The sequence below is a fragment of the Nothoprocta perdicaria genome, unplaced genomic scaffold (genome assembly GCF_003342845.1).
Source record: "Nothoprocta perdicaria isolate Ctin4 unplaced genomic scaffold, notPer1 scaffold_94, whole genome shotgun sequence".
NCBI classification, from domain to species: domain Eukaryota; kingdom Metazoa; phylum Chordata; class Aves; order Tinamiformes; family Tinamidae; genus Nothoprocta; species Nothoprocta perdicaria.
This window is the reverse complement of record NW_020456243.1, coordinates 1,351,525-1,376,626: the sequence shown is the minus strand read 5'-3', so window position 1 is coordinate 1,376,626 and position 25,102 is coordinate 1,351,525. Positions and strand designations below refer to the sequence as shown.

Here is a 25,102-nt window from a genome sequence, read left to right as displayed (position 1 = left end):
ATTTTAGATAAAAGGGCAAATCTAATTCCTAGTTGTATAAGCAAAGGAATATTGACTAGAAGCATCTCTGTCTGGAGTATTACTTGCGTATTGTGTGAAGTTCTTGTGTTCAGACTTCAAAGGAGATATTGAAATATTAGAAAGCTTTCAGAAAAGAACTTCAGAAAAAAATAGCGGAACAAAGAGTCTCAGTGTACTTGGTTTGTCCAAAAGAAGTGTCCAAAAGAAGTGTAGGAGGTAATTTAATCAGAGTATACAAGTGCCTGCATGGAAAAGAAGTTTTTAACAGTACGTGGCCTCTTTGATCTAAGAAAGAAAAGAAATGATGGAAACCAGTGGTTGGAGTTTGATTTAGATTRCAAATAAAATTCTAGATTCTAACAAAGCAAATATTTAATAGCTATAATATGTTAACCAATGACCATGTGGTGGCTTCTACATCACTTGAAGTTGCTATAARACATAGGCTCTAAAATGTGGAAGTCATGGATTTCAGTCAAAAAATATTCTATCCTTTTTTTTTTTTTTTTWAAGAATATCTGGCAGATTACAGTTGCTGTTATTGGTTTTAGAATTAATCCTTGAATTAGAATTATTTTCTCTCTGATCAATTATTTGGATGTGAGGTTTCAGTCATGCAAAAGAGGGAGAAGGTACTAAAACTCTACAGAAAGACCTGAGAAGCTGCTCCTCAAGTGGAGACTTATACTAGCTGTGCTAATGACCAGACTTGCTAGTAGARTAACCTTTAGAGCACAAAATTGCCTTGTAGCTTGTTAGTGTTGTCCAGGTTGATTCCTCAGCCTCTGTTCCATCAGCTATATGATACATCTCAGGTTATCTGAACTGCCAGCCTTTTTTTTTTCTGAACTGTAAGTTTTTTAATATCTCCAAAAGAGCTTTTTGTCTTTAAATTATTTTCCCTTCCTAACACTAGGTTTGCAAGTGTATATGCCACAAGAGGAGCCAACCGGATAGGGCGTGTGTACAAAAAGGCCATTTTTAGACAATTTACAGATGACACTTACTCCCAGGAGATCCCTAAAGCAGCCTGGCTGGGTTTTCTGGGGCCAGTGTTGAAGGCTGAAGAAGAGGATGTCTTTATCATCCACTTAAAGAACTTTGCTTCCCGACCATACTCTGTGCATCCCCATGGGGTCTTCTATGACAAGGACTCAGAAGGTAAAAGACTTTTTAATTTTTTTCCTTCTCCTCCCCTCCTTGTGTAGTAGCTATCATGACTAAAAGTTGTCCAACTTACAGTTGGACAAAGTTGTCCAATTTATTATTATGGCCATTAACTTGGATCACTGCCTCACAAACTCATCAGCAATAGAAGCTGGTGACTAAAAACAGGAACATCCCAACCTCTTAAAACTTTTCACCAGAAACCTTAGAYGCCTGGAATAGATCTGGCACCAAAACAGGTTAGATGGGTTTGTATCTTGAATTCTTCTGGTGAACTGAGGTGCCTTCTTTCTACCCTTTAGCCTATGTGCATGCATAAAGTTCTTGTGAGCAAATGACTTCCTCTTGATGGGGCTATAAGATGCATGTTTGGGGCACTGGGGACTGCCTTTCTGGAGAGCAGCCCCGCAGAGAGGGACCTGGGYGTCATGGTGGATGACAAGTTGACCATGARGGAGCAGTGTGCCCTGGTGGCCAAGAAGGCCAATGGGATCCTGGGGTGCATTAAGAAGAGCGTCTCCAGCAGGTCAAGGGAGGTGATCGTCCCCCTCTACTCAGCCCTGGTGAGGCCACATCTGGAGTACTGTGTCCAGTTCTGGGCTCCCCAGTAYAAGAGGGATGTGGAGCTGCTGGAGAGAGTCCAGCGCAGGGCTACCAGGATGATCAGGGGCCTGGAACATCTGCCCTATGAGCAAAGGCTGAGGGAGCTGGGCCTGTTCAGCCTGGAGAAGAGGAGGCTGAGGGGGGACCTGTTCAGTGCCTATAAATACCTCAAGGGAGGCAGTGAGGAGGAGGGGGCAGCCTCTTTTCAGTGGTGGCCAGCGATAGGACTAGAGGAAAAGGCCACAAGCTGAGGCACCAAAAGTTCCACAGGAACTTAAGGAAAAATGTCTTGCCAGTGAGGGTGMCAGAGCCCTGGAACAGGCTGCCCAGAGAGGTTGTGGAGTCTCCTTCTCTGGAGATCTTYMAAACCCGCTTGGAYGCAGCCCTGTGCCACGTGCTCTAGGGGACCCTGCATGAGCAGGGGGGTTGGACTGGATGACCTTGGGGGTCCCTTCCAACCTTAGACATTCTATGATTCTATGATGATTCAATTTTCAGAATCCAAGAACTATACATGTGTATTTCACATGGATTTATTTGCCTTCATTACTCTCACTAGTTTTTTTTTTTTTTTTTTTTTTGTTTTTTTGTGAGAAGATACAAAATATTAGCTGACAAAATGTGCAAATGATTGTCTGATCAAAGTAAAGAGCCAAGGAAATATTAGAGCCTTTTAAATAAGTTTTTGAAGCTGTTGTCTACGAGTATGTGATTTTTTTATTATTTCTCAATGCTATTAGTTTCCTCACACATTCAGAGGGTTATTTATTTATTTATTTATTTATTTATGCAGTTTCTTACTGATTCTGTGTTTGTGACTGTTGCTATTATTTTTGAAAGCTGCAATAAAACAGAAGTTACACATTTATTTAGGGAAAATAGTTTTTCTGATAGGGGGAGATAAAATCTTCTTTCTTTTTAATGCTTTAGGAGCACTTTACCCAGATGGAACCGGTGGTAAAAGCAAAGAGGACGATTTTGTTGTTCCTGGTGGAAACTACACGTACACATGGCCAGTAAGGAAAGATTATTCCCCAACTTTGTCAGACCCCAACTGCTTGACTTGGATTTACCATTCTCACATTGACACACCAAGAGATATTGCATCTGGTTTAATTGGGCCACTGCTGGTTTGTAAAAAAGGTACTAAGCTGGAACCATTGACAAAGCAAGCCCTTCTGCCAAGCTTGGCATCTTAACAGTCATTTTTGCTTACAGGTATAAACCTGATGGTCTAGAATTTATCCCTACATAGCCCATAAAAAGGGGCAAAGAATAGCTGGGGCATTCCAGGAGCATCCCAGGGTAGGTATTGTAGCTCTGGGACGAGTCCCTTCCTGCTCCCCTTTGGCTTCACGAGAGATTTGTCTCAGCTGGTGGAGGAACTGCAGCATGTTCTGTGGCCAGCTGGTCATGACCCAGACCAGAATAATCCTCCAGAACTGGGATTGTTTCAAGACAGTCAAAAGACTCATTGCCCAGTCAATAAAATTAGGGTTGGGAGGGTTATTTTGGTATTGGTATTTAGATACTTGAAAGCCCAATGTTCTTTGTCATTTTTTCATATGTGGATTATATATTTGTATCTGCTAATAACATGATTATTATATAGGAATGTGCTCTGAACACTTGAGGTGACTGCCTGTCTCATATTCATCATAGTCTGCTATTTTAATGCAGAAATGGTCACACACTACATGCCAACCTTCTCACTTCCTGTCAGCTAAGCCACTGTCCCTTCTCCACCTACGATACACGTAATTCTTTGGCCACCTGCTTCCAGCACCTCCTTCAGCCCCCATTTTATACACAGAATATATACCTGGGTCAGTTTTTGTATGTTCAGAAGAGAAAAACTTCAGTATGGAAAGGATGGGCCTGATMTCTAACTTAACTCAGATAATTAAAATCTCTCTGACTTATTTCTCCCAGGGAGCCTTTGAAATCTGCAAAAACACCTGAATATGTAAAACTGACCTGATAACCATGGGACCATAAGCAAAGCTAGAGCAAAGCATATTAAAAACAATCCTAGCCCGAAAGAACAGATTTTCTGCAAGTTCAGTCTTGAATTTGAGTTCTGCATGATGATTTAATCCTCCTCTGCCTAGAAGGTGGTGCCTGGCTCTTGACAGAGTTTAGGCTTTGGGACTCCTTTTTATAAGCTAGGGGCATGCAACAGTTTTCAAGGTTCAGAGGTAGGACGGGTAATTAGATGAATTAGAAATCTGTCAGAGGTTAATAGTAGATTACCCAGTATAACCACTCCTAAGCATTCATGTTATTTCCCAAATGATTATTCAAATAATGATACCAAACTTAGCYTGAATAGATGAGATTCATCCTTTGCTTAATCTTTTAAAAGTTAAGTATCTATCCTAAGATATTCCTTTAAGCTCTCTTGTAAGTTCATGGAGAATGGCGCATACAGCTATCTTAGAAACGTGAAATTAGCTGAGATGCATCCTGCTCTTTACATTAAGGGTGGAGCACTGTATTTCCTCAAGTGCTCCAAAGTTATTGTCATTTTTAAATTGAAATCCCTCCAAGGCTTTTCCTAGCACTTTCCTTTCTGTTTGCAATTTAGGAACTGCAGATGACACTTCAATAGAAAGGACTGGTGCTGCTAACGCTTTTGCCCTGATGTTTAGCATTGTAGATGAAAACTTCAGCTGGTATCTTGATGAGAATATAAACACCTTCTGTTTAGAACCAACCACAGTGGACAAAGAGGATGAAGGTTTCCAGACCAGCAACCGAATGCACGGTGAGCAGGACTCTTGAGCATGCAGTAGTAATATCCAGTAGTGACCTTACCGTTTTCACTTCAGTAGGACTTTCTGTCCTTTGTGATAGCTCTCTCTTCTCATCATGAAACATTTCTGAAGGTTTAATTGCTGTGCTGATAGGCTGAATAATGTCTAGAAGCCAAAACATTTTTCGAAGTATGACTCTCGTTTTCCCAGCGTCCTGATACTTTGGCATGTGTGCAAGCTGATGAAAACAGAGGTGACCAGACTTGCTTGACTGATACCACAGCTTTCAAATCTAAATTGCTTGAGTCATCTGTATAATGGTATATTTATGACTTGGAGTAAAAAGGGAAGAAATTCCAGGGATGCTAAAGAGCTGCGGAACAAATTAACTTCTAATCAAGCCCTTTAGTAATGATTTGGCTTTTCTGGTATCTCTGTACTATTCAGAAAGTCTTTCATAGAACTAGCGAAGAGAATGTGGTTCATTAGATCATTCAAACCTGTAACATGGCATTTCAAAACTGCTGTTCTCCATCAAGAAGTCTGTGAGCAAGTAACTCAGCTGTGGACTCAGATCGGATATTCAGGCATTTCAGGGTCTTCAAGGCATCATCCTTAGAAACAGAGACACTTGTTTTCTATCTCTCATGAAATCTCATAATTTTGTTTTTAGCTATTAATGGATATATTTATGGCAATCTCCCTGGCTTGGAAATGTGTGCCAACGATCCCATGTCTTGGCACTTGTTTGGAATGGGAAGTGAGATAGATATCCATGCTGCATACTTCTACGGCCACACATTCACCAACAGAGGCCAGAGGGCAGATGTCGTCGGGCTGTTCCCAGCAACGTTCATCACAGCAGAGATGACTCCTGGGAATCCTGGGAGGTGGCTGATAACTTGTCAGGTCAATGAACATTTACGAGGTACAGTGCTAGAGATCTCCCTGATGATCTCAGATACAAAACTCAGCTTGTTTTCTCCTAGGAAAAGAAAACTGAGAGTACACCTTCCAGGGGGAGCAGGACTTGGAGCTTTTTCTTCTATCTATCTATTCTTATGAGTATCAATTTAGCCATCAATGAAAATTATGTATATATCATATTATACAAATCTTCATCGACTAAGAATGACTTAATCRTAAATATAGGCAATTCATATGAGAAAAGCTTGCTAAATCCAGTGCTGACATTGCACTTTCTATCTAAACTAAAGATTTTAATGAAGGRTGATAAGAGCCTTCATATTCACTCTCTGATGGAGAAACAGATAATCACAGAAACACCTTGAGAGACTTTAGAGAAATCTGACAAAAACTGACATTTTTCTCTGAAGATCGGTAGAAGGCAATTGCATGARCAAATCTGAAAATGACACTGTGATATCTTGGTGTGGGAGATGCAAAGCACATACCATAATTGAAATGTTATGATACTAGCTGTTATATAACATCAGAACCAGTCACTGGTTGAGAAAAGAAAATACTTTCAAAGACTTGATCATGGATTTCAATGTGGTTCACTTGTGGGTGCAAGGGAAGGGTAATAGAGTCTGCCCCAGAGAGGGTGTAGGAAGTCTATTGAAGTAGAAATTTCCAGCCCACATAGCTCCTGTCTAGAGACTTCCAAATGTACATTTGTATCTGTGAGAGTGTTGACTCTGCTGTCACAAGAGCTGTCTCCAGACTCTTTCTCCTTTCAGGTGGCATGGAGGCATTGTATGATGTTCAGATCTGTCAGAAAAACCTCTCTCGGCCTACACCACTCAGCCACAAAAGACTATACTATATTGCTGCTGAAGAAGTGCTCTGGAATTATGGACCTGACGGTTACGATAAATTCACTGGGCAGGGTTTAAATGCCACTGGAAGGTAAGACTTCTTGTCCTTTTTTGTCGTATTTTAATTTCAGGTGTCTGGGAGAGACTTCTACACATGAGTCATCAGGGCTAGGTCCTACACTATTATTAATTTTAATTGAAAGGGACAGGGAGGAATGGTTTTAAACAACCTTGTTGAGAAGTTAGATTCATGAGATGCTCCAGTTTGCCTTCTGGAAGCACTTATCTTGCTCCTCTAACTACATGGGGAAAGTGAACCCTGATGAGGTACACAAAGGTCAACAGAATGAATCCCACTAAGCCTAGATGACCTAGGCAGCTCTTCCACTTTTAATCAGTATCTCAGAGATACCATAGTGGTATTTTTTTCATGATGAAGAATATTATTTTGTTATCTGCTAGGAAAAAAAAAAAGGAGAATAGAGATCCATAGTGCAAATGTAATGACATAAGTCTTGACATAAGTAAGCTGGAGTCAAATGTAAGGAAGTGTAATACACAATGAATGAAAATAAGTTAACTAATTTCTAACGGAAGTACAGATCAGTAATATCTCCCTTGGCTTGCTGGAAAACCATATGGAAACTAATCATCTGAGGATCATTTGTCCCAGGAATAACTTCATCCTAAAGGAAGGGTTCATCATGCACCTCCAGTTGTTTAACCAGTCTTATTTGTTAACTTCACAGCGAATCTGCAATATATTTTACCCAAGGAACTGAGAGAATAGGAGGGCAGTACTGGAAAGTTCAATATGTGGAATATACTGATGCAACCTTCAGAAAAAGGAAGAGGCGGTCAGAGGAACTGAAGCACCTGGGAATACTTGGTACAATAAATACTTTCTGATCCTGTCCCTCCAGTGGATTTAAATACAGAAGTCCACTTGAATCCAGAGGGGTATTCTGTGCATGTAGCTGCTGATCTCTTCTTTGCATGAAGATATGGTACCTGGCAGTTCTTCTGATATGCTCCTTTACTCTCATTTCTGAAGGTCCTGTTATAAAAGCTGAAGTGGGAGATACAGTGCTGGTTACCTTTGCCAACAAAGCTAAGAGGAACTATAGCATTATGGCCCATGGTGTGAGCTACAGCAAGCTGTCAGAAGGTGCTCCATATTTAGACGGTGAGTTTTAGCTCTGCTATTGCATTGTTGCATCCATAACACATGGATCTGAGCCTCCTCTTCTGTTGCTCTGCTACTTTTGCTCTTTCTGTGGATTGTAAGACACAGAAGGGAAGATTTGGTTAATTTATATCTAGCTTGTATATCACAGCTTGCAGGACTGCCTCCTCCCCTGGTCTGTTCCTGTGCTGATTTTTTCTCTTGGATGCATACTAGACAAGGCATCTGAAACTAGCTGGAGCCTATCTGTTAATGATGAATAAACAACATAAACCCAATCCTACTTAGCCTAGTATTAAACATTCAYTCAATTGCACTTAATGGAGCTGTTCAGGGCATGCTCCAAAATAGGGGAGCTTGGTATCTGGCACCATGTCCCTGCTGTATGCTCTAGGCTGTATGCTCTAGGCTGCTTCATGTCTTGCTCTGTAGTCCAGCTTTGCATTCCCCTTGCTTCACTGTCAGATTCTGCAGCATGGGAAATATCTTTAATCTGAACAGCCTGGGGTCTGAGGCAGCAACAATTCTTATTAATCCTTATAAATATGTGGATGTTGAAGTGAAGCATTTACTGAAGGCTTCCTCTCACACTGGGCACAGAATTGGATTTTTGTCATGTAAGTTTAACCCTTAAAAGTCAGATGATGTGTCTAATTGTGTAGTCCATGGCAAGAAACAATCCCTTCAAACAGTGAGAAGACCTATTTACTGTGAACTGCTCTGCTACTCTATCTTAAGAGAACTACTCTACTACTCTGTCTTAAGAGACAGTGAGCTGCTCTTTGATGTTGTCTCTCTTCACTGAATGTAGAAGCTTAGACCTGGTATAGGGACCTAAGTTGTATAGGAATAAGGTTAGGTGAGCTGAATCCATACAGACTCTCGGTAGTCTCTACAGAGAGGATATTGTGGTCTCCAAAATAATTATTTTGCTGCCTTTGCAGCACTGAGGAGAAAGTAGTTGCCTGACCCGTCTGAATGCTTGTCTGAAATCCTTTGTTTCCACTGCAGCTTATCAGAAAAAACTGCTGGGACCTAATCCCTCCTTGAGAATGGTGCCAACAGAATTAGGTCAACACGTAAAACTCTGATTATCTAATCAAATCAACGAAAGCTTCTAAAATCAACACGGATTTTACACTCCTAAACACCACTGATGGCAGATATAGTTCATAGAATCATAGAATCCTAGAGGTCATCTAGCCCGACCTCCCTGCACAYGCAGACAGCATGTGGYACAGGGCTGCATCCAAACGGGTTTTAATGATCTCCACAGAAGGAGACTCCATAACCTCTCTGAGCAGCCTGTTGCAGGGCTCTGTCACTCTCACTGTTAAGAAATGTTTCTTAAGTTTCTGTTGAACTTCTGGTGCTTCAGTTTGTGGCCAATTCTTCTAGTTCTATCAATGGCCACCACTGAAAAGAGGCCGCCCCATCCTCCTCACTGCCTCCCTTGAGGTATTTATAGACACTGATCAGGTCCCCTCTCAGCGTTCTGTTCTTCAGGCTGARCAGACCAAGGTCTCTAGACCCCGACAGAAGTATGGTTTCCACCTGAGGAAATCTTGTCATGCTGTTGCTTAACACCTCGCAGTTACAGTGTCTATTGGCACTGTACTCTTTGTCGCAGAGCAAAATCAATCCAAATCCTATAGTTCAGCACCAGTGTGAGCTGCACACCTCTGGATTTCTGCTGAGAAAACTGGACCCACATTTATTTCTTCCTAATCTTTCTGCCCCTTCATCTCTCCCTGTAGCCCCTATGTCTTAAATTTTCTCCATATCTGTCTCCCAGTGCGCACAGATGCAGTGGGGTTGCAGGTTTGCACCAAAGGAACCTTCTTTTTCAAAGGCTGAGCATTGCCYGAGTGCAAATTGTTCATGTGCTTTAGCTAAAGATACCTAGGGCTCGCTAGACAGCTTTTCTTTTGTTCCAGCTGTGATCTCAAAATATACTCTTCTATGTCACATTTGACACTTGTCCACTCATAGACATTTTGTCTCTCTCAGTCCATGTCCTGTTTACCAAGTGCTGTTGCAGGATGAATTCTGTAGCATCAGATAATGTCGCAGGAACTCTCYGTTTTGTTATTGTGGTCTATGGCACCTAGTATGTATTTAAATGTAATATTGATATTTTCACTCCTGTCTGAGTCTTCAAGAGGATTGTCCCTGAGGCATTCCAGGATCTTGGTAATAACCGAAGYAGCACATACAAAATTAGGTCAGTGCCATATCCTACTGACAGACACATCTGACTGGACTGAGAAAATCCAGTCTATGGATTCCTCAGCTTTAAATGAAACTTGTGGTTTGATCATCCTTCTGTCAATGACAGAACAAATTGATTAGAACTTTAATCTACAATGGATACATAGCTGACTGCTTTTCCCAATTTCCCTTTCAAGTCCCTTTTCTTGGCCTTCCCTCAGTGACTGCCAACAGAGTGGGTAAATTACACAAGTGGTGCCACTTCCCTACTGTGCATGGCACAGAGGCAAACACTTAAATGCATTAAAAGAAGCTTCCAAAAGAAGCAAGAGCAACTGCCCTTTGGAGACTTATGACAGAATATCCTGTTCATCACTTCAAATTTCAAAAGAAACGTTTACAGAGTCAGATTTGGTTTGCATTTCCAAACTGCCCCATCTCCAGTTCTAGCTTCATCTGCTGCTGTAATTGCTTTGTTGATGCTTAATGAAAAGTCAGAGCCTGTGTTCATATCTTAGATGAATCTCATGATAGGGCAGGTAAGCTACAAGCCTTAGAAGGAGGTAAGGAAGAGCAAAGAGGTGCTCTGAATGTCTTGTTGTCTTCCTGTGTGAAGTAACTAACCTGATTCTGGTGGGAATGGGCTCAGAAAGTTGCTGCATACTGAGGGTTAGWGCAGAAGTCCCCAGGCTACAGAACGGTGGTTCAGCTTTGCGTGGAAGAGGGAGCCTGTGACAGAAACCAGCAGCTCTGTCTGACTTTAAGCYATGTGCTTGTATTATGGAAAATACAGCCTTTGTGAAACCTTTGCACTTCGCAATTTCCTSTTTGCAGGATACCCAAAGCCGGGAGCCCATGTTAAACCAGGGGAGATGTTTACATACAAATGGAGAGTGCCTGAAAATGGAGGCCCGACAGAGAGTGACCCACCATGCCTGACCTATCTGTACTACTCAGCAACTGATGCCGTCAAGGACACTAACTCTGGCCTGGTGGGACCTTTGTTGGTGTGTCGGAAAAACACACTGAACCCTGATGGGACGCAGGTACCCAAAATAGACATTTGCCTTGTCCCAAATGGCAAGGAGATAGACTGAGGATTTTCCCCATATGCTCCAATTTTCCACATTCCCAGTTCAGTTTTCAGAGTTTAAACTCACGAGAAATGTCCTTTCTCACAGTGCAAGGTGACCCGGGGAAGATGGGGAAGGCAAAACTCATTCCCAATAGAGACAACATTACCCCTTCCACATCCCTGGTTTTCCCATCTTTTTTTCTCTTTCCCTTATTTTTCACAAAGCAATTGTCCAGGCCTCAGAGGTCTTAAAAGTTTTGAAGTTCCCACCTGATTCTGATTTTGCCTATACACTGGGTTGTTCAGATCTGGGTCCAAGTTTAATATAGAGTGTGATGAAAACTATTGGTCCAAATCTGTAGCTGAATGTTGTCAGAATTCCAGATTTGTAACTTTGAGACTGTACTGAAGAATCACATATTGTTTTATAAATTATGTACTAGAGATTGAAATGAAAACACCTATAAGAACATTATGAAGCACATGAAAAAAAAAAAAAAAAAAAAAAAAAAAAAAAACAGAAATAAAAGCAGCCAGGCACCTCTGAGAATCAGAGTAAAACACGGAGTCCTTCTCAAAGATGAATTCATCATTGTCCAAGGTTTAATCTTCTGGCTAATGGAAGGATGCCAGTCCCTTTTTCCATAAGGACATAGCAAGAATAAGGCTGACAGCTGCTGTAATATTTTGTCTTTTTTATTGCAATTTTTKAGGGAAAGTTATTTTTAAAAAAAGCATTTTTTTATTTGGGTGTTTCTGTATGCACTTTGGCTTTAACTCTTAATGTCTGATTTTCCTCCCTGGCTGCAGAAAGGAATGGACAGAGAATTTTACCTGCTCTTTTCAATCTTTGATGAGAATGATAGCTGGTATCTGAACAAAAATATCGAAGCCTTTACTGGTGACCCTTCAAAAGTAGACAAAGACAATGAAGATTTCAAAGAATCCAACAAAATGCATGGTATGAAAAATCAAGTGTCTGTCAGTAAGACCTTTCTTGCAGTTGCATAGGAAGACAAGCTGGCTGGTTTTATCCTCATTCTTAGATGAACATATTGCACTTGAGGATGAAGGAGAAAGCTGGCAGACATGATGGCCAACTTCTGATATCTTTTGAATTCATATCGATTCCTTAATCCCATTAGGAATCAACATGTCCACCTAACAAGTGTAGGTGGAGAAAGGGGACAGAATCTAGCTTTGAAATATTACACTCAGGTCTACAGGAATGTGTAGTGCCATAGTCAGACACCAGCTGCAGGAAAGGCTGATATTCACTGGTGATTTAAATTTAGCTGCAGGACTTTACAGTGAATCAGATAATGAAGATTCACCTACTGTGTTCTACCAAGTCTCTCTTGAGAAGTGACCATCTCTGGGACTGGAAGAACAAAGACCAGGGAAATGGTCAATAGTGTTTTAAAGCATCACTTCTGTGTAGACATCCTCATAATTATTTCAGATGTGACAGACCTGAGCAAATCACCTAACTTCTCTGTGCCTTAGTTTGCCTGACAGCACTGAAAATATCTCTTGGTAGTCAACGAATAATAAGCAAYGAGCATGAAACACACAGTATATAGAGCATGCCCCGTGACTGGGCACCCTGGAGTGATTCTGCCTGTTTTAATACATTTCGTATAAATTCACCACTGGGCTTTCTGGACAATTTATTATGTTCTTATGTTATGATGAATTATCCCATTGTAAAGTTTAATTCAGTCACAGTATCTTTTATCCAGCAATCATAAAGGGCCTCTAAGAATTACAGAGTTTTTAAGAATTAGTGAGTTCAGCCTTACATGTGAAAGAAGGAGATTCATATAGAAACCAAAGTGGAAATCTAATGTCAAAATCGAGCACGCAGGAATGCTGCTTCAGAGCTGAAATTGTAACTCAGACTCCTTATGGCCCATTTTCATGACCTCACAACAAGATGATATTTTCTCTAGGATGAAAGCAGATACCTAATTTATAAACTAGTGTCTGTGAAGCACTTGGAAAAGCTACATCAATTCCACTTTACTGGCCAAAAAGAAATGTAGATGCTCGGAGTTTACAGGAATARCATTGAGGTATTAATTTGGTGTCAGTCAGTGCTACCTTTGCTTCTCCAAATATCCCTTTAATTAGTGCTGTGCCTTGTTCAGTCACAACTCACGTCACAGGTGTGTAGGAGGATATTTCCTGAAATACTGTCTGGCTTCTGTTAACTAGACTGTTTCTGTCTCCTTCAGCTGTCAACGGATACTTGTTTGGTAATCTGCCAGGCTTGGCCATGTGCAAGGACGACAAGGTTTCTTGGCATCTCATTGGGCTGGGCAGTCACTACGACATGCATGGAGTTCATTTCCAAGGAAACACCATTGACTTGAGAGGGACCACAAGGGATGGCCTGGCCTTGTTTCCCCATTTATCAGGAACGGCGCTGATGCAGCCGGACCGCGTGGGTATGTCCCTGGGCTTATCTCAGTGCTGTGGCATTGGCAGAAATCAGGCAGCCTAAATAACACTTGCAATGAGAAGATCCACTCTGTTCTGGGAGCAAAGAGAGCCTTGGAGGGCAGGGACTGTGGGAAACGTGGCATAATTGAGAATTCAGGCTGAGGAACTTTTGGGGCAAGAGTTCTAAATTAAATATGTACCAAAGACCAGAGTCTTTGATGAGCTTGGGAAAGGTAGATCAGCAGATAGACCGAYAGCTAAGGGGATGCTCACATATTTTCCATAAATCCTAAAAGAGGCCTTTTTTAAGCCAAGTTAGAATTCTCTGCYATGCAGATAGTCAATATCTTTTAAGATATTTTAGAACTTCAATAGTATCTCCTCTAGATAGGAGATTCTTCTGGAGTGTTTGCATAAAAATATATTTAATTTTCATGCATAATCCAGTGACATATTTTTCAAGATTAAAGTCATGATTTCTTGGTTGGGGAAGCTTCAGATAAACTTTAAGCTAAAGAATGCAAGGTCACTTTTCTTTCCATCTCTGTTTAAATCAGTGATGTCACCAGAGTTTTGCAATCCCTGCTCAAAGCCATCTTTGGCCCGRGCACCCAGTAGAAATAACTTGTGGATCTGTGTGCATGTGCCCAGCCCAGGGCTAGACACCTGCTTCTGGGGTCTACCTGACACCAGAGGAATCTGGTAGCAGATTCTTTCCTTGCATATATCCCCTCCAGCTCCACCATCTGTCACGAAAACGCACTGCAGGAAGCAGGCTAAACAAGACATTCCAGGAATTTTTTATTTCTTGCTAACCCTCTGCTGGCAGTAATAGAAAATGAATGAATTTCCCCTTCTTTACAGTATCCAACAACTGMAAGTTTTCTTAATTGGTGTTTTACTTTTTTCATAACTTTCCTTGGAAGCACCAGGGAGGGACTGAGACCCAGGTTGGAGGAAGCTACACCTCTAGTTCTGGTTCCGTCACTCRCTTACAAAGTCGGATATATGTAAATCACTAAACTCCTCAGCTTCCTCAAAATTAAACAGCAATGAAAAAGGCTTCCTGCTTCACAGGGCGTTGGCAGGCGGATYTACACTGGGCCATGTTGTGGTCAACTTCTGCTCAAGCCTGTGAGGATGAGATTTTGCCTTTCATTAGAGATGTTCTTCTATAATGGATCTTGCATGCCTGATCTGTGTCTGAATTGCAAAGTTTTTAAGAGGCCTCAATTAGCCATATTACCCTGAGCAACCACACAGGACCAGACTCTCGTGCAGCCCAAGGCCAGCGCTGTGGTTCTGTGCTCAAGGACAAGGAAATGCTATCTCTGGCACAGGCAGGCTCTTTGGCTGTGTCTTTATCAGTGTTGGCCATGCACACTTAGTACTACTGGGTATAGGCAGCTTGTGCTTCTGATTTTATAAGCACATTTGGAGCTGCACAGCAGGGCTGCTGACCTGCTAGAAGCAGGCACTGCATGGGTTTCCAAAGGCCAGGTCAGTGTCATCAGACAGCCCATCATCAACTCAAACCATCCCAAACCTGTAGAGAAAATGTCCAAAATCACYCAACAACGTGGCTTCCAGCAGCCTCGAGCTAAATTTGCCCCTTGCTCTTGGTCCAGRCTGTGACCTGAGTCCTTCTGTGTCCCCCGGTGCTCTGCAGGCATGGCCACAAACTGGGGCACAGTGCCCTGCCCTCCCTTGGCAGCACCGCATCCCACCTGGGAACCCAGAGCCCATGGCAAAAAAAACGCAGGGATAATAGGGACTTTCTGACAAGCTTGTTTCTGAAGCTAGACATTTAATTGATTGCTCCGCAGAGCTCCCCCAGCTAAGTTATCCCAAATCAAATAATAAGAAGTTATGGAGTTCTTGAGGGAAAATGGAGTAGACTAACTTTTTTGAGGGAATAAAACACTAGTTGCTGTCTTATGGATCTGCATCAGGACTCAGTTTGTGCCTGCAGCTGAAGAACCTAGGTTTTATAGGTTTCACAACCTATAGGAACCACAACCCTAAGGAGTCCTGYGTGTTTTTGACAATTAGCACACAAATATTACTCTGAATTCCCATCATCTTAAGTCTTGGGTCCATGGAGAATATAATGGCTAAAGTAGAAAATTAGCATATACATTTTATTGACTAATTGTCCCTTCATCTACTAAGACTCCCATGAGTAACTAATTGAAGGTAGCAAGGAGCTAATAGGCCTSCAGGTGACATAAATATCCACTCTCTTGGTTTTCTGTGCTGCACCATGGTTTAGCTTTGCCTGAGGACAAATCAGAGATGAACAAGGCACCAGACTGAGATGGTTGCCCAACTTTTGAGTTGTTAGGATCACCTAAATCTCAAGATCTTTCCTTTCCAGGTACATTCAGTGTGGTCTGCAGGACTTTTGATCACTTTRTTGGTGGAATGAAACATCTTTATGAAGTTAGCAGCTGTCGCAATAGCACTCCAGGCAAGCAGCAGTACGGTGGTGTGAGGCTGTACTACATCGCTGCCGAGGAGGTGGAATGGGACTACGCATCCAATAAGAGCTCGGCACCCAACATTTACAACATAAGCAGCAATGAGGAAAGGTACTGAAGGCAAGAAAAGACTTGTGGGTGTTGAGCATATTCATAGCTCGAGGGAAAACTTGGAAGCAACCTCCTATGAAGCTGGCCTATGAAGTGCTTTTCAGAAAGCGGTTTGACAAATGAAGTAATCATCTCCATCAGAGAAAATGTAATTTAAAAATGGTCAGGTCTCAGACCACGTTTACCTTTGGTAACAACTTAAAGGAATAAGAGGGTAACATATTTGAAAGACAAAACTTAGAAATGTGGCTCAGCAACTGCACCCAATAAAAAACCAAGTGCACAATGGAAGTAGTAGAAAACACACCTGAAGCATCACAGGTGGAGTCTCTCCTAATGGTGATCAAGAAATGCATTTGGAGACTATCTTAACTCCAGTAACTAAAAGGCTACTCTTATATATACATCAAATGAGTATGGATGGAGCCTTTCTTCTTATGTATGTTGTGTCACAACCTGAAAACCCCTCTGGCAGGGGGCCTTGGAGATGACACACCATGTGATAACTGCTCCCAGAGGCTTCAGCACTCTCCTCTTTAGCTGGTCAAGAGTGTCCTCTGCTGGCAAGTCAGGCTTCTCTGATCAAGCATGATCATCAACGAAAAATGCAGTGTTACTGGTAAATCTGAGCGCTATAAAAACCATTCTCAGCCGAAGGGAAAGACATTTCTCACGGCTGGGTGCAGCTGGCACGATCCTGGTGCCAGGAATGTGTCCTGCCCTGTGCAGGACAGCAGCAGCCACTGCCAGTCCGGCTGAGTGGGGACACACAGTGAGCCCCTGTCCCAAATGAAGGCAGCTTTTGGTATTGCCTGTCTGGCTGCAGTTGTCGTCTGCAGGTAGCTGATTAACACACAAGACAGTGAAAGCAGCGACCGTAACTGGGGAACTGAGGTTTCCAGGAAAAGATGTCCTTTTATTGGAGTGGAAGATAAAAGCTAGAAAGAGTGGCCAAACCCCACATTTAGCTTGAGCTTTGTTTCTGCTTTGCAAGCTCTGGTCAAGGACTTGTGCTCCCAAAAGTTTGTGGTGAGTGCAATATATCCCAGGCTTTACCTGTCTGCAGAGAGTGTGCTTTCAGCAAGGATTATAGCTGGTGTTTGCAGCAGAAAATCCTTTGCACATATGCACATATGACCAACATGCATATTCTTTTTGCTTCTGTTTGCATCTGTTATGAACAACACAACAGTTACTAGTCTTTGGATATAGGAAGTTTTATGCTTTTAATTTCCACCTTTTTATTTTGCAGCTATGGGCATGTTTTCCTGAGCCAAGCAGAAGACCTCATTGGTGCCAAATACAAGAAGGTGGTTTACAGGGAGTACACAAACGGCAACTTCACCCAGCGCAAAGTGAGGACCAAGGAGGAGGAACATTTGGAAATCCTGGGCAAGTAGCTCTCACTGCTCACAGGCGGAGCCTAAAAAGTGAGAGGATCCCTTTCCAAAACCGAAGCTTTCCCCAGCTTTGTTAATATGGAAAGGAAAAGAAGTTGCACTGACACCTCTTTCTGCTTATCAGTGATTTTGCACCCAATTTGTTTAACTGCTGCATGTAAAGACATTTTCCAAATTAACGTCCATTCTCAAATGAAGAAAGACTATCTTAATTGGTACTTACAGGGAGGAAGTAAAAATGGAAATTCACCTTAAATCAGAGCACATGTTCTGGAGATGCTTGTAGAATGGAGAAGATGCTAAAGTGCTTGGTTTGTAGCGAGATTGTGCAAATCAAAACTTACACAATTTGAGATTGTGCATATTATAAAACAGCTACCAAACTCATGTGTTTTATGGGATGAGAAATGGAGAACAACTATTCCTAAAATGATTAACATTCTATAAAAATATTTCTAACAGTGTTGATTTTTTTGAAAAAAAGTAGGGTCATTTACTTTTTTGCAGTACTAAACTGAAAAAACAAGTAGCTTAATTTTCCCCAAAAAGAAAGCAAAAGCAGTTACCAATTTTTTAAAAAATCATATTTTAGTTGCAAAAACTATTTGCAAGAACTCGCCCTAAAAAAGGGCTGCCCAAAGACTTGTCCCCAGAGTGAACAGTTCTTATCACCCAAAAAGAAGAAAGATTAGTTTTGTCAGCTGGGGTAACTGACAGATTTTGATGGCATAGCTGAAAGAACAGTAAACATGAGGATTTTAAGAAGGACCGCTTCTTCGTTCTACGGCCCAGGTACTCAGTTTGTTGAAATACAATGATTTTTTTTGAACTGTCAGAAAACTATCATTGAAGAGGCCYTTGGATATCTTATTCACAGAATCAGCTTGCAGATCACAAAAAATTCTCTTTACCTTCACTGTAAACAGCAATGGCATTTCACAGAGGACAGCTCCTAAACTCAAGGTTAGCTAATATTATAGCTTATAGATAGCAATAGAAAACATATTTCTGAGCTGATTCTTGATTAACTTCATTTTTTATCAATTTGTAATAGCTGCATTAATTACTAGAGACTCTTGTTTTAATTTAGGCCCACTGCTGCGTGCAGAGGTCGGTGACTCTGTATTGATCATATTTAAGAATAAAGCTAGTCGGCCTTATTCAATAACGGCACATGGTATAGAAGAAGTGGGTTGTGAAGAACAATCTGAGACACCAATTACCCTACCAGGTAAGTTTGAAGTTTGTTGTTGTTGTTGTTGTTGTTGTTGTTGTTGTTTTTAATATTTTTTTCTTTTGCTTGGGCTACAAAAGCCTGGTATAAAATTACCTGGGTAATATGCCCTGTTTCAAGCTTCCTCATACCTCTATGTTCTTCCAAGCGTACATTCAAAGATTATTTATACATGATTCTTTGTGTTCTCATGCATGTAAGTTCTTGATTACATAAACATGTTAGGGCAAGAGTGAATCTTGGTTCCCAAGGGATAAACACAGTAATGTAGTGTCACTGGATCACCTCCAACAAAGCAGGAGCAAGCTCATAATCCCTGCAAGGAAAGCCTAGGCTGGTGTTGCATTTGACTCAGGACTGGCACTCAAATAGTATTTGCAAAATGGAGTGACTCAGTGGTAAAGCTGCAGTCAGAAATATTGACTCTGTTTCTCTGATTATCTCCACAGAACTGGCATCTCCATTCAGAGCTGAGGCTTAAAACGTAAAACTGAGCAGCTCACCATGTCAGTTAAAAGCCTTTGAAAAACTGTGTCAAATATGCCTCAGTTTTTAGTTAAGAAAATGTAAGGAAACAGTTCTCCCAGCATCTAAATTTTTATATTGTCATTTGGAGAACCACATTTTTCATGGTTGCATATTTCTTTCAATTATGACATTGAGTTTTATATTATAATAGAAAGGCAAACTCAAAGATGGGTATTATAGTCAACCCAGAATGCACCCACCTTGCCTTTCTCTTACTTTCTATTCTTTGCAAGGTGTGATTTCTTTCTTCTGTGTAGCTATGCTGAGACAGTACAGTCGCACAAAAATTCATGGCCAGACCCAAGCCTGTGTCTGGCTTGCCGGAGTGTGACAAACACATTCCTCTGGTAAATATATAGAAAAACGGAGCTGGTTTATGTGATTCCTTTGTTGAGTTCCCTGCTCTGTGATGGTCTTGATGCTCCTTTGCTGACAGGTGTAGTGTCAGCAAACACTGAGCAATGTCTCTCAGTTGCTCTCAAGAGCAACACTGCAATGTCTCTCATGGCCACCCAAGAGCTGGCCTAGGATGGTCTGGATGAAGTAAGACATCAGTGCAGTTTGGATATGACAGTAAGCCAAAGGAAAGGTCTCTTCAGCCAGGTCTAAGCATTGGCTTTTACTTAGGTGATCAGAAATAGCACTTTGCAAGTAAATCAAGTACCTCAGAACAAGAATAGTCTTTGGGCATCTCAGTCCTTGTTACCATCACCTGGAAATCCCTTCCCTTAGCTCCTTGCTAGCCATCTTTCCTACCCAAGCTGGACTATCCACACTAAGCTCCTCATGCTAATCCCTTCTAAATGCTGAACAAGCCATCACTCATATATGTGCTTTACCASGCTCATAATTCCTAGAACAATGCCAGCTTCCTGAAGGAAGAGCGCATGACACATGCATGACAGATGCAGGGACAGACCCACAGGATCCCACATCAAAGCATCTCTTGGCTGCTGAAGCTTCGTCCTCTCTCTGTCCCCTCTCCCATTTAACCAGAAGAAAAGAGGGAAATCCACTTTCCTCTTGTTTATTGGTCTTTCCAGGATTTAAGTTTCATTTGTMCCTCCGAGATACCGTGACATTAGCAAGACTGCTTTTCTTGGCAGAGCAAGAGCCCTTGAAAATCCTGGGAGAAAGAGGAAAAGCTAAATCTCCAAACTTTCCTCTGGGGGATGCTGCTGTTTTCAGCATTGTTTATAGACCTCTATTTTGGGGTCACCCCTGCCTTCACTTACACCACTGGGACCTCCCTGCTGCCCTASAAGGCAGGGCTGTGCGACGCGGAGCACTTTGTAATTGGGAGGCTGGTGGATCCAGTTTCTTACTACTCAAAGCTCCCCAAACCCAACTGCTTTCAGTGAAATTTTTCTCTCTCTGTTTCAGGGGAAATAAATACCTACAGGTGGAACGTCCCAGAAAGATCAGGCCCAGGGAAAACAGATCCAAACTGTATCACTTGGGTTTACTATTCAACAGCGAATTTTGTAAAGGTAACCAGGAAATGGTCATTACACTGCCTTGGACAAAGCATCCTACCTTGCATAATGTTTTTGAAATGCTTCTTGTTTATTTAAGGACCACAGGCTAGAGGAAGCACTTACAGAGCTGGATGCTTTGTGTTCTTTGCATTCTATATATAAAATACATAATATTTATATATTTTATATAATTAAATATATACTGTATAATATATATAGCATATAATATAATAATAATTGATAGTATCATATAATATATAATATATATGTAAAACATGATATTATGGTATTATGGTGTTATGGTATTATGGTATTATGATATATGATATATGATATATGATATATGATATATGATATATGATATATGATATATGATATATAGTCCACCTTTGGGTAGTGTAATCTATTGAAAACCCTGTGATAAGATGAATCGATGTAATTCCTTTCTTAAAGTGTAATTGAAGGGAGTTTGGGTGGGAGAAAAACATTGTTTGGGGTCATCAAAATCTAAAATATAGAGAAAGATTTCTCAAAGCAGATAGACCAGTGATTTTTTTGGCTGATAGGAAAATGGAATTTCATATTTGTTTCTTGTGTAGTTAATCTGGATAAACTAACAAATTTGTAACACAAATATTTATTTTATTCCAGGACACATACAGTGGTCTGATCGGGCCTCTYGTAGTTTGCAGAAAAGGAATTCTAAATGAAAAAGGTCTCAGGAAAGACATTGACCGTGAATTTACGCTTCTATTTATGGTGTTCGATGAAAATAAATCCTGGTATTTGAAAGAAAACATTGAAACATACCTTCATAAGAATCCTAATGATTTTAATTACACAGAGAACTTCGTGGAAGGCAACTGCATGCACGGTATGTAGGAGTGAGGCAGCAGCCAAGACGATAGGGGCTTGTTTTGACAGCCCTTTTACAAAGACACGTGTAGCCTGCAACCACCCAGCCACGCGACATCTTCATAAAGCACAAAACGGGAAAGCAGAAATTTTCATGAGAACCAACAAGATATTTTTTCTAACAAGTTTGTTTAATTTTAAGCTTTGGTTAAAATTAAACTTCTCCTGTCATGTCAGGGCTGCATTCCCTGCTGGCTTGTGTTGTAGGAGTGTGAGGATGATGTTTGGAAACTGTAGCCAGAGTAGCAATCAGCGCAGGCAGAACAGACTGAACGGGGCCAGGAACAGCCCAAGCCAAACAAAACGGTTGTTTCTACATGTTGTGCCCATTTTAGGCAACAGCTCCATCCCTCCTGCTTCCACGTGAGTTCTCAGCCCAAATCTCTTCTGCCCAGGAGCTCAGTCTTAGCAGGTTAAAACGTTATCCTGTGTTTTGCAAGGTAAATGAATGTGCACTTTAATGTTAAGCTGTTTGGAAATCGAAGGAAAAAGCTGGGCTGCCTCCCTGCCAGGATGGCAGCCACCTTGTCAGCCCTTGCCCTGGCTGCATGGTGCCTTCCTGCCTTCCCTACCTGGCCCTTCCTCCAAGGAAGCCAGAACAGAGCCTGGCATGAAGCAGCTGGTGATTGATCCATCCTGTTTTGTCATTCTAGCAATCAATGGGAAGATCTATAACACCCTCCTGGGTCTAACAATGAATGAAGGTGACACAACGAATTGGTATCTGATAGGAATGGGCAATGAAGTTGATATACACACAGTCCATTTCCACGCCCAGACCTTCATCTTCAAGGTTGGTGAAATAAATCGAAGGGGTATTTGTSTTGGTGGGTTTTGTTTGTTTGTTYGTTTACAATACAATGGGAAATTTCTGCATTTCTGCAAATCCTCCCAGATTATGGTTTGTGCACCTTGTGCTCATAGCTCTGGGCTGATGCTGACATTGGCAGGAGTTTTGCATGTGAAGAAAGTACAGAATGATCAAGAATTTTATAGAGCTTCTGCCACAGTTACGAAACATGGATAGATGTCATCAGCAGAGGACATGGTTAGGTGGGTTAATATCATCAGCAAAGGACACAGTTAGGTGGGTTAAGCTACACATTTGCCCATAGGTGTAAGCGAAGATATGTGGATGCTGCAGTGTATATTGCCTGATTACATTATGGTTTAAAGCAGTGACAGCTTGATACTGGCAGGACTGTTTGAAGAATCTGACTTTCAAAGAAATACTTGCACCCCACCAAGACCTTAAGCCCCTAGGAAATGTCTCCAGTTGTTAATTAATTAATTGATTAAATGAGGAGAGCCCACGAGCCTCAGACTCCTGCATACGACATAGTACGAACACACCAGAAGCCTCAAGTTGCCGGCAGTCTAAGTCTAAGAACATCTCAGTGCACAGGGGCCGTGTTGGAGCAGCGTGAGACTCTTACAGTGCTTGTTTTGCCTTCCCACAGACAGATAAGGACCACAGAGCAGATGTGTACGACCTTTTTCCTGGGACTTTCCAGACAGTTGAACTTATAGCAGAAAACCCTGGAACGTGGCTTCTGCACTGTCACGTAGCCGACCACATCCACGCTGGCATGGAAACAACCTACACCATCAATAAATCAGGTGCCGTAGCAGGAATATCGCCGCAGGGCTCCCTGGTGGTATCACAGCAATTCAGAGGAGAGGCAGGCAGAAAAGGGCAATAGCTGACGTCAGTCCAGAATCCCAGCTGGTGCCTGGAAAAGTCTGTAAAATACCGCATTGCCATGGCCAATTAGCATCGTTTAGGGACAGGGAAAACATCTCTAATGATGGTCACTGCTTCATAAGAGCCCCTCTAAGAAAGTGGCAGTCTGTGGGCCAGCTGTAGGTGATGCAGAAGACAACCTCCAGCTACTTTTTAGCAGCTGTGGACCCTCACTGCATGCAGTTGGGAGCAGTGTCTGCAGATGGGCATGCTGCTCTTTCCTTTATGCCTGTCCACAGGGACATTCAAGCACATTCTTGCATGGCCAGGGACCAATCAAGATATAAGAGGTTACAAAAAAATGATTGTTCAGCCTCCCCTTTGGTCCAAGAAATAGGTATCCTTTGACCAAGACCAGTGGGAAACAGATCTTCTCACGGGCGAGAATTCCTTTCGGGATGGTGCCGCTCCCTTGCACACATGCACATAAAGTCAAAAGAGCTTGCAGGACTCTGCACATCACCTAATTTCAGTGAGTGGGTTTTGGGGTCCAACGGTGCCATTCTGGGTCCCCGGCTGCACAGCAGAGTCAGTGCTCGCTTTCCTCCCTAGGGGCTGCAGCAGCACCCAGCTAGAGCCCTCCTAACTCTGMTCCTGTCCTACCAGTGGGGCAAGGATAATGCCAGATGTTGCCAAAATGCCCCTTCCTTGGAGAGGGAGAACTGTATTCCTCATATTTGTTCTGGCTGCGACACACCAAATGGGCAAGGAAAYGCAGGACTGAAGTAACAGAGATCTCCATGGGGAAGGACGTTGCCAGGCCTAGAGCAGTCTGTTTGATCTAATCAAAATTTCTATTAGGATTACCAAGGCAGAAGGAATTAGGTCATGCTCTATTTCCAGAATGCAAACAAAAATCTATTTAATAAAGCTTTCAATTTAACTGAACTTTTTCTTTCCCTGCACAGAGCATAAAGCTCCTTTAGAAGGAGGACTCACAACTGCCACTTATGATACTATTACTACAGAAAACAGGACCACTAAAGAGGGTATGGATTTTTACAAACAGCAAATAAGACTCATCAGAGTCTTCTCAGACTCATCAGATGCAGAGGTTTCTCATAAACTACTTCTCGTTTGACAGGTTATGACAGAGAAGGACTCAGTCTTTTTGGCAAAACTTGGAGTCTCGGAGAAGCCAGCTTGATATTCACAGCCCTTTTCTTCATTGGACTTGTCCTACTGACAACAATATTAATCTTCTTCTGCCTCCTCACGCGCCAGGACAGCAAGATCTACTACAGCGCCATGCAGGACAAGAGCCCGCTGCTGGCGGACTGCCTGTAAATCCCCSCTCCAGCATCATCCACAGAGCTGCACCGGATTTCCTCGAATGCTGCTAATAAAACCGAAGCGAGACGTTCATCGACGGTCCTGTCCTGAAGCCAGYGCTCACGAGAGCCAGCGTGAGCCGCAGGGTTAAACTCCATGAGCCACACACCACTCCTCCCCGTTTCTGCTCCTCTGAAGTTCACTTGAGCTTTGCCCAAGGCCAAACCACAGAGCACCAGCCCCTCTTGGCATCTGCAGCAGGTGCAAAGGATTTTCGTGGCAGGAAGGAGAGGGCAGAATTGTGTCCATGTGCTCCGAGATGGGCACTGGGCTAAYGTTAGTTAACACTACAAGTGACTGCTTTAAGCGTGCTGGTTTCTGGAAGTGCAGCTATAAATCTGCAACTCCTCATGCTTTTCTACAGGGAAACTGGACTTACGCCAGGCTGAGAGCAGAATTGAGCTCATGGAGTCTAATGATATTAAGTTATTCCTTTTTATTTTGCCCCATTAAATGAGGAAGCTGTTTAATGCAAACAGATTTTTAAAGGTATTTAGATACCTGATCAAATAGCTTAATACCCAAGGTCAGTGAGTGTTAGTTCCTATTTGCTTTTGCTAATCCCTTTAAAAATCTCACCCTGAGCAATCAATGAAAAAGGTATTTGCTTTTGTATTTGCTGCTTGCAGTGGTGC

The 25,102-nt window shown here is 42.0% G+C and overlaps 1 protein-coding gene across 1 annotated transcript; it reads left to right on the top strand.

Moving 5' to 3' along the window:
* The first annotated feature begins 4,419 nt into the window (after window positions 1-4,419).
* HEPHL1 (hephaestin like 1) lies at window positions 4,420-24,558 on the top strand. The gene is made up of 17 exons (XM_026052945.1): window positions 4,420-4,558; window positions 5,221-5,475; window positions 6,251-6,419; window positions 7,078-7,217; window positions 7,383-7,514; window positions 10,560-10,771; window positions 11,611-11,761; window positions 13,038-13,250; window positions 15,623-15,836; window positions 17,089-17,228; window positions 18,327-18,467; window positions 20,382-20,488; window positions 21,128-21,350; window positions 22,045-22,184; window positions 22,852-23,011; window positions 24,044-24,124; window positions 24,220-24,558. The coding sequence occupies exons 1-17, from the start codon at window positions 4,435-4,437 to the stop codon at window positions 24,420-24,422; spliced, it is 2,805 nt and encodes a 934-aa protein (XP_025908730.1). The 5' UTR covers window positions 4,420-4,434; the 3' UTR covers window positions 24,423-24,558.
* The last annotated feature ends 544 nt before the right edge of the window (window positions 24,559-25,102 follow it).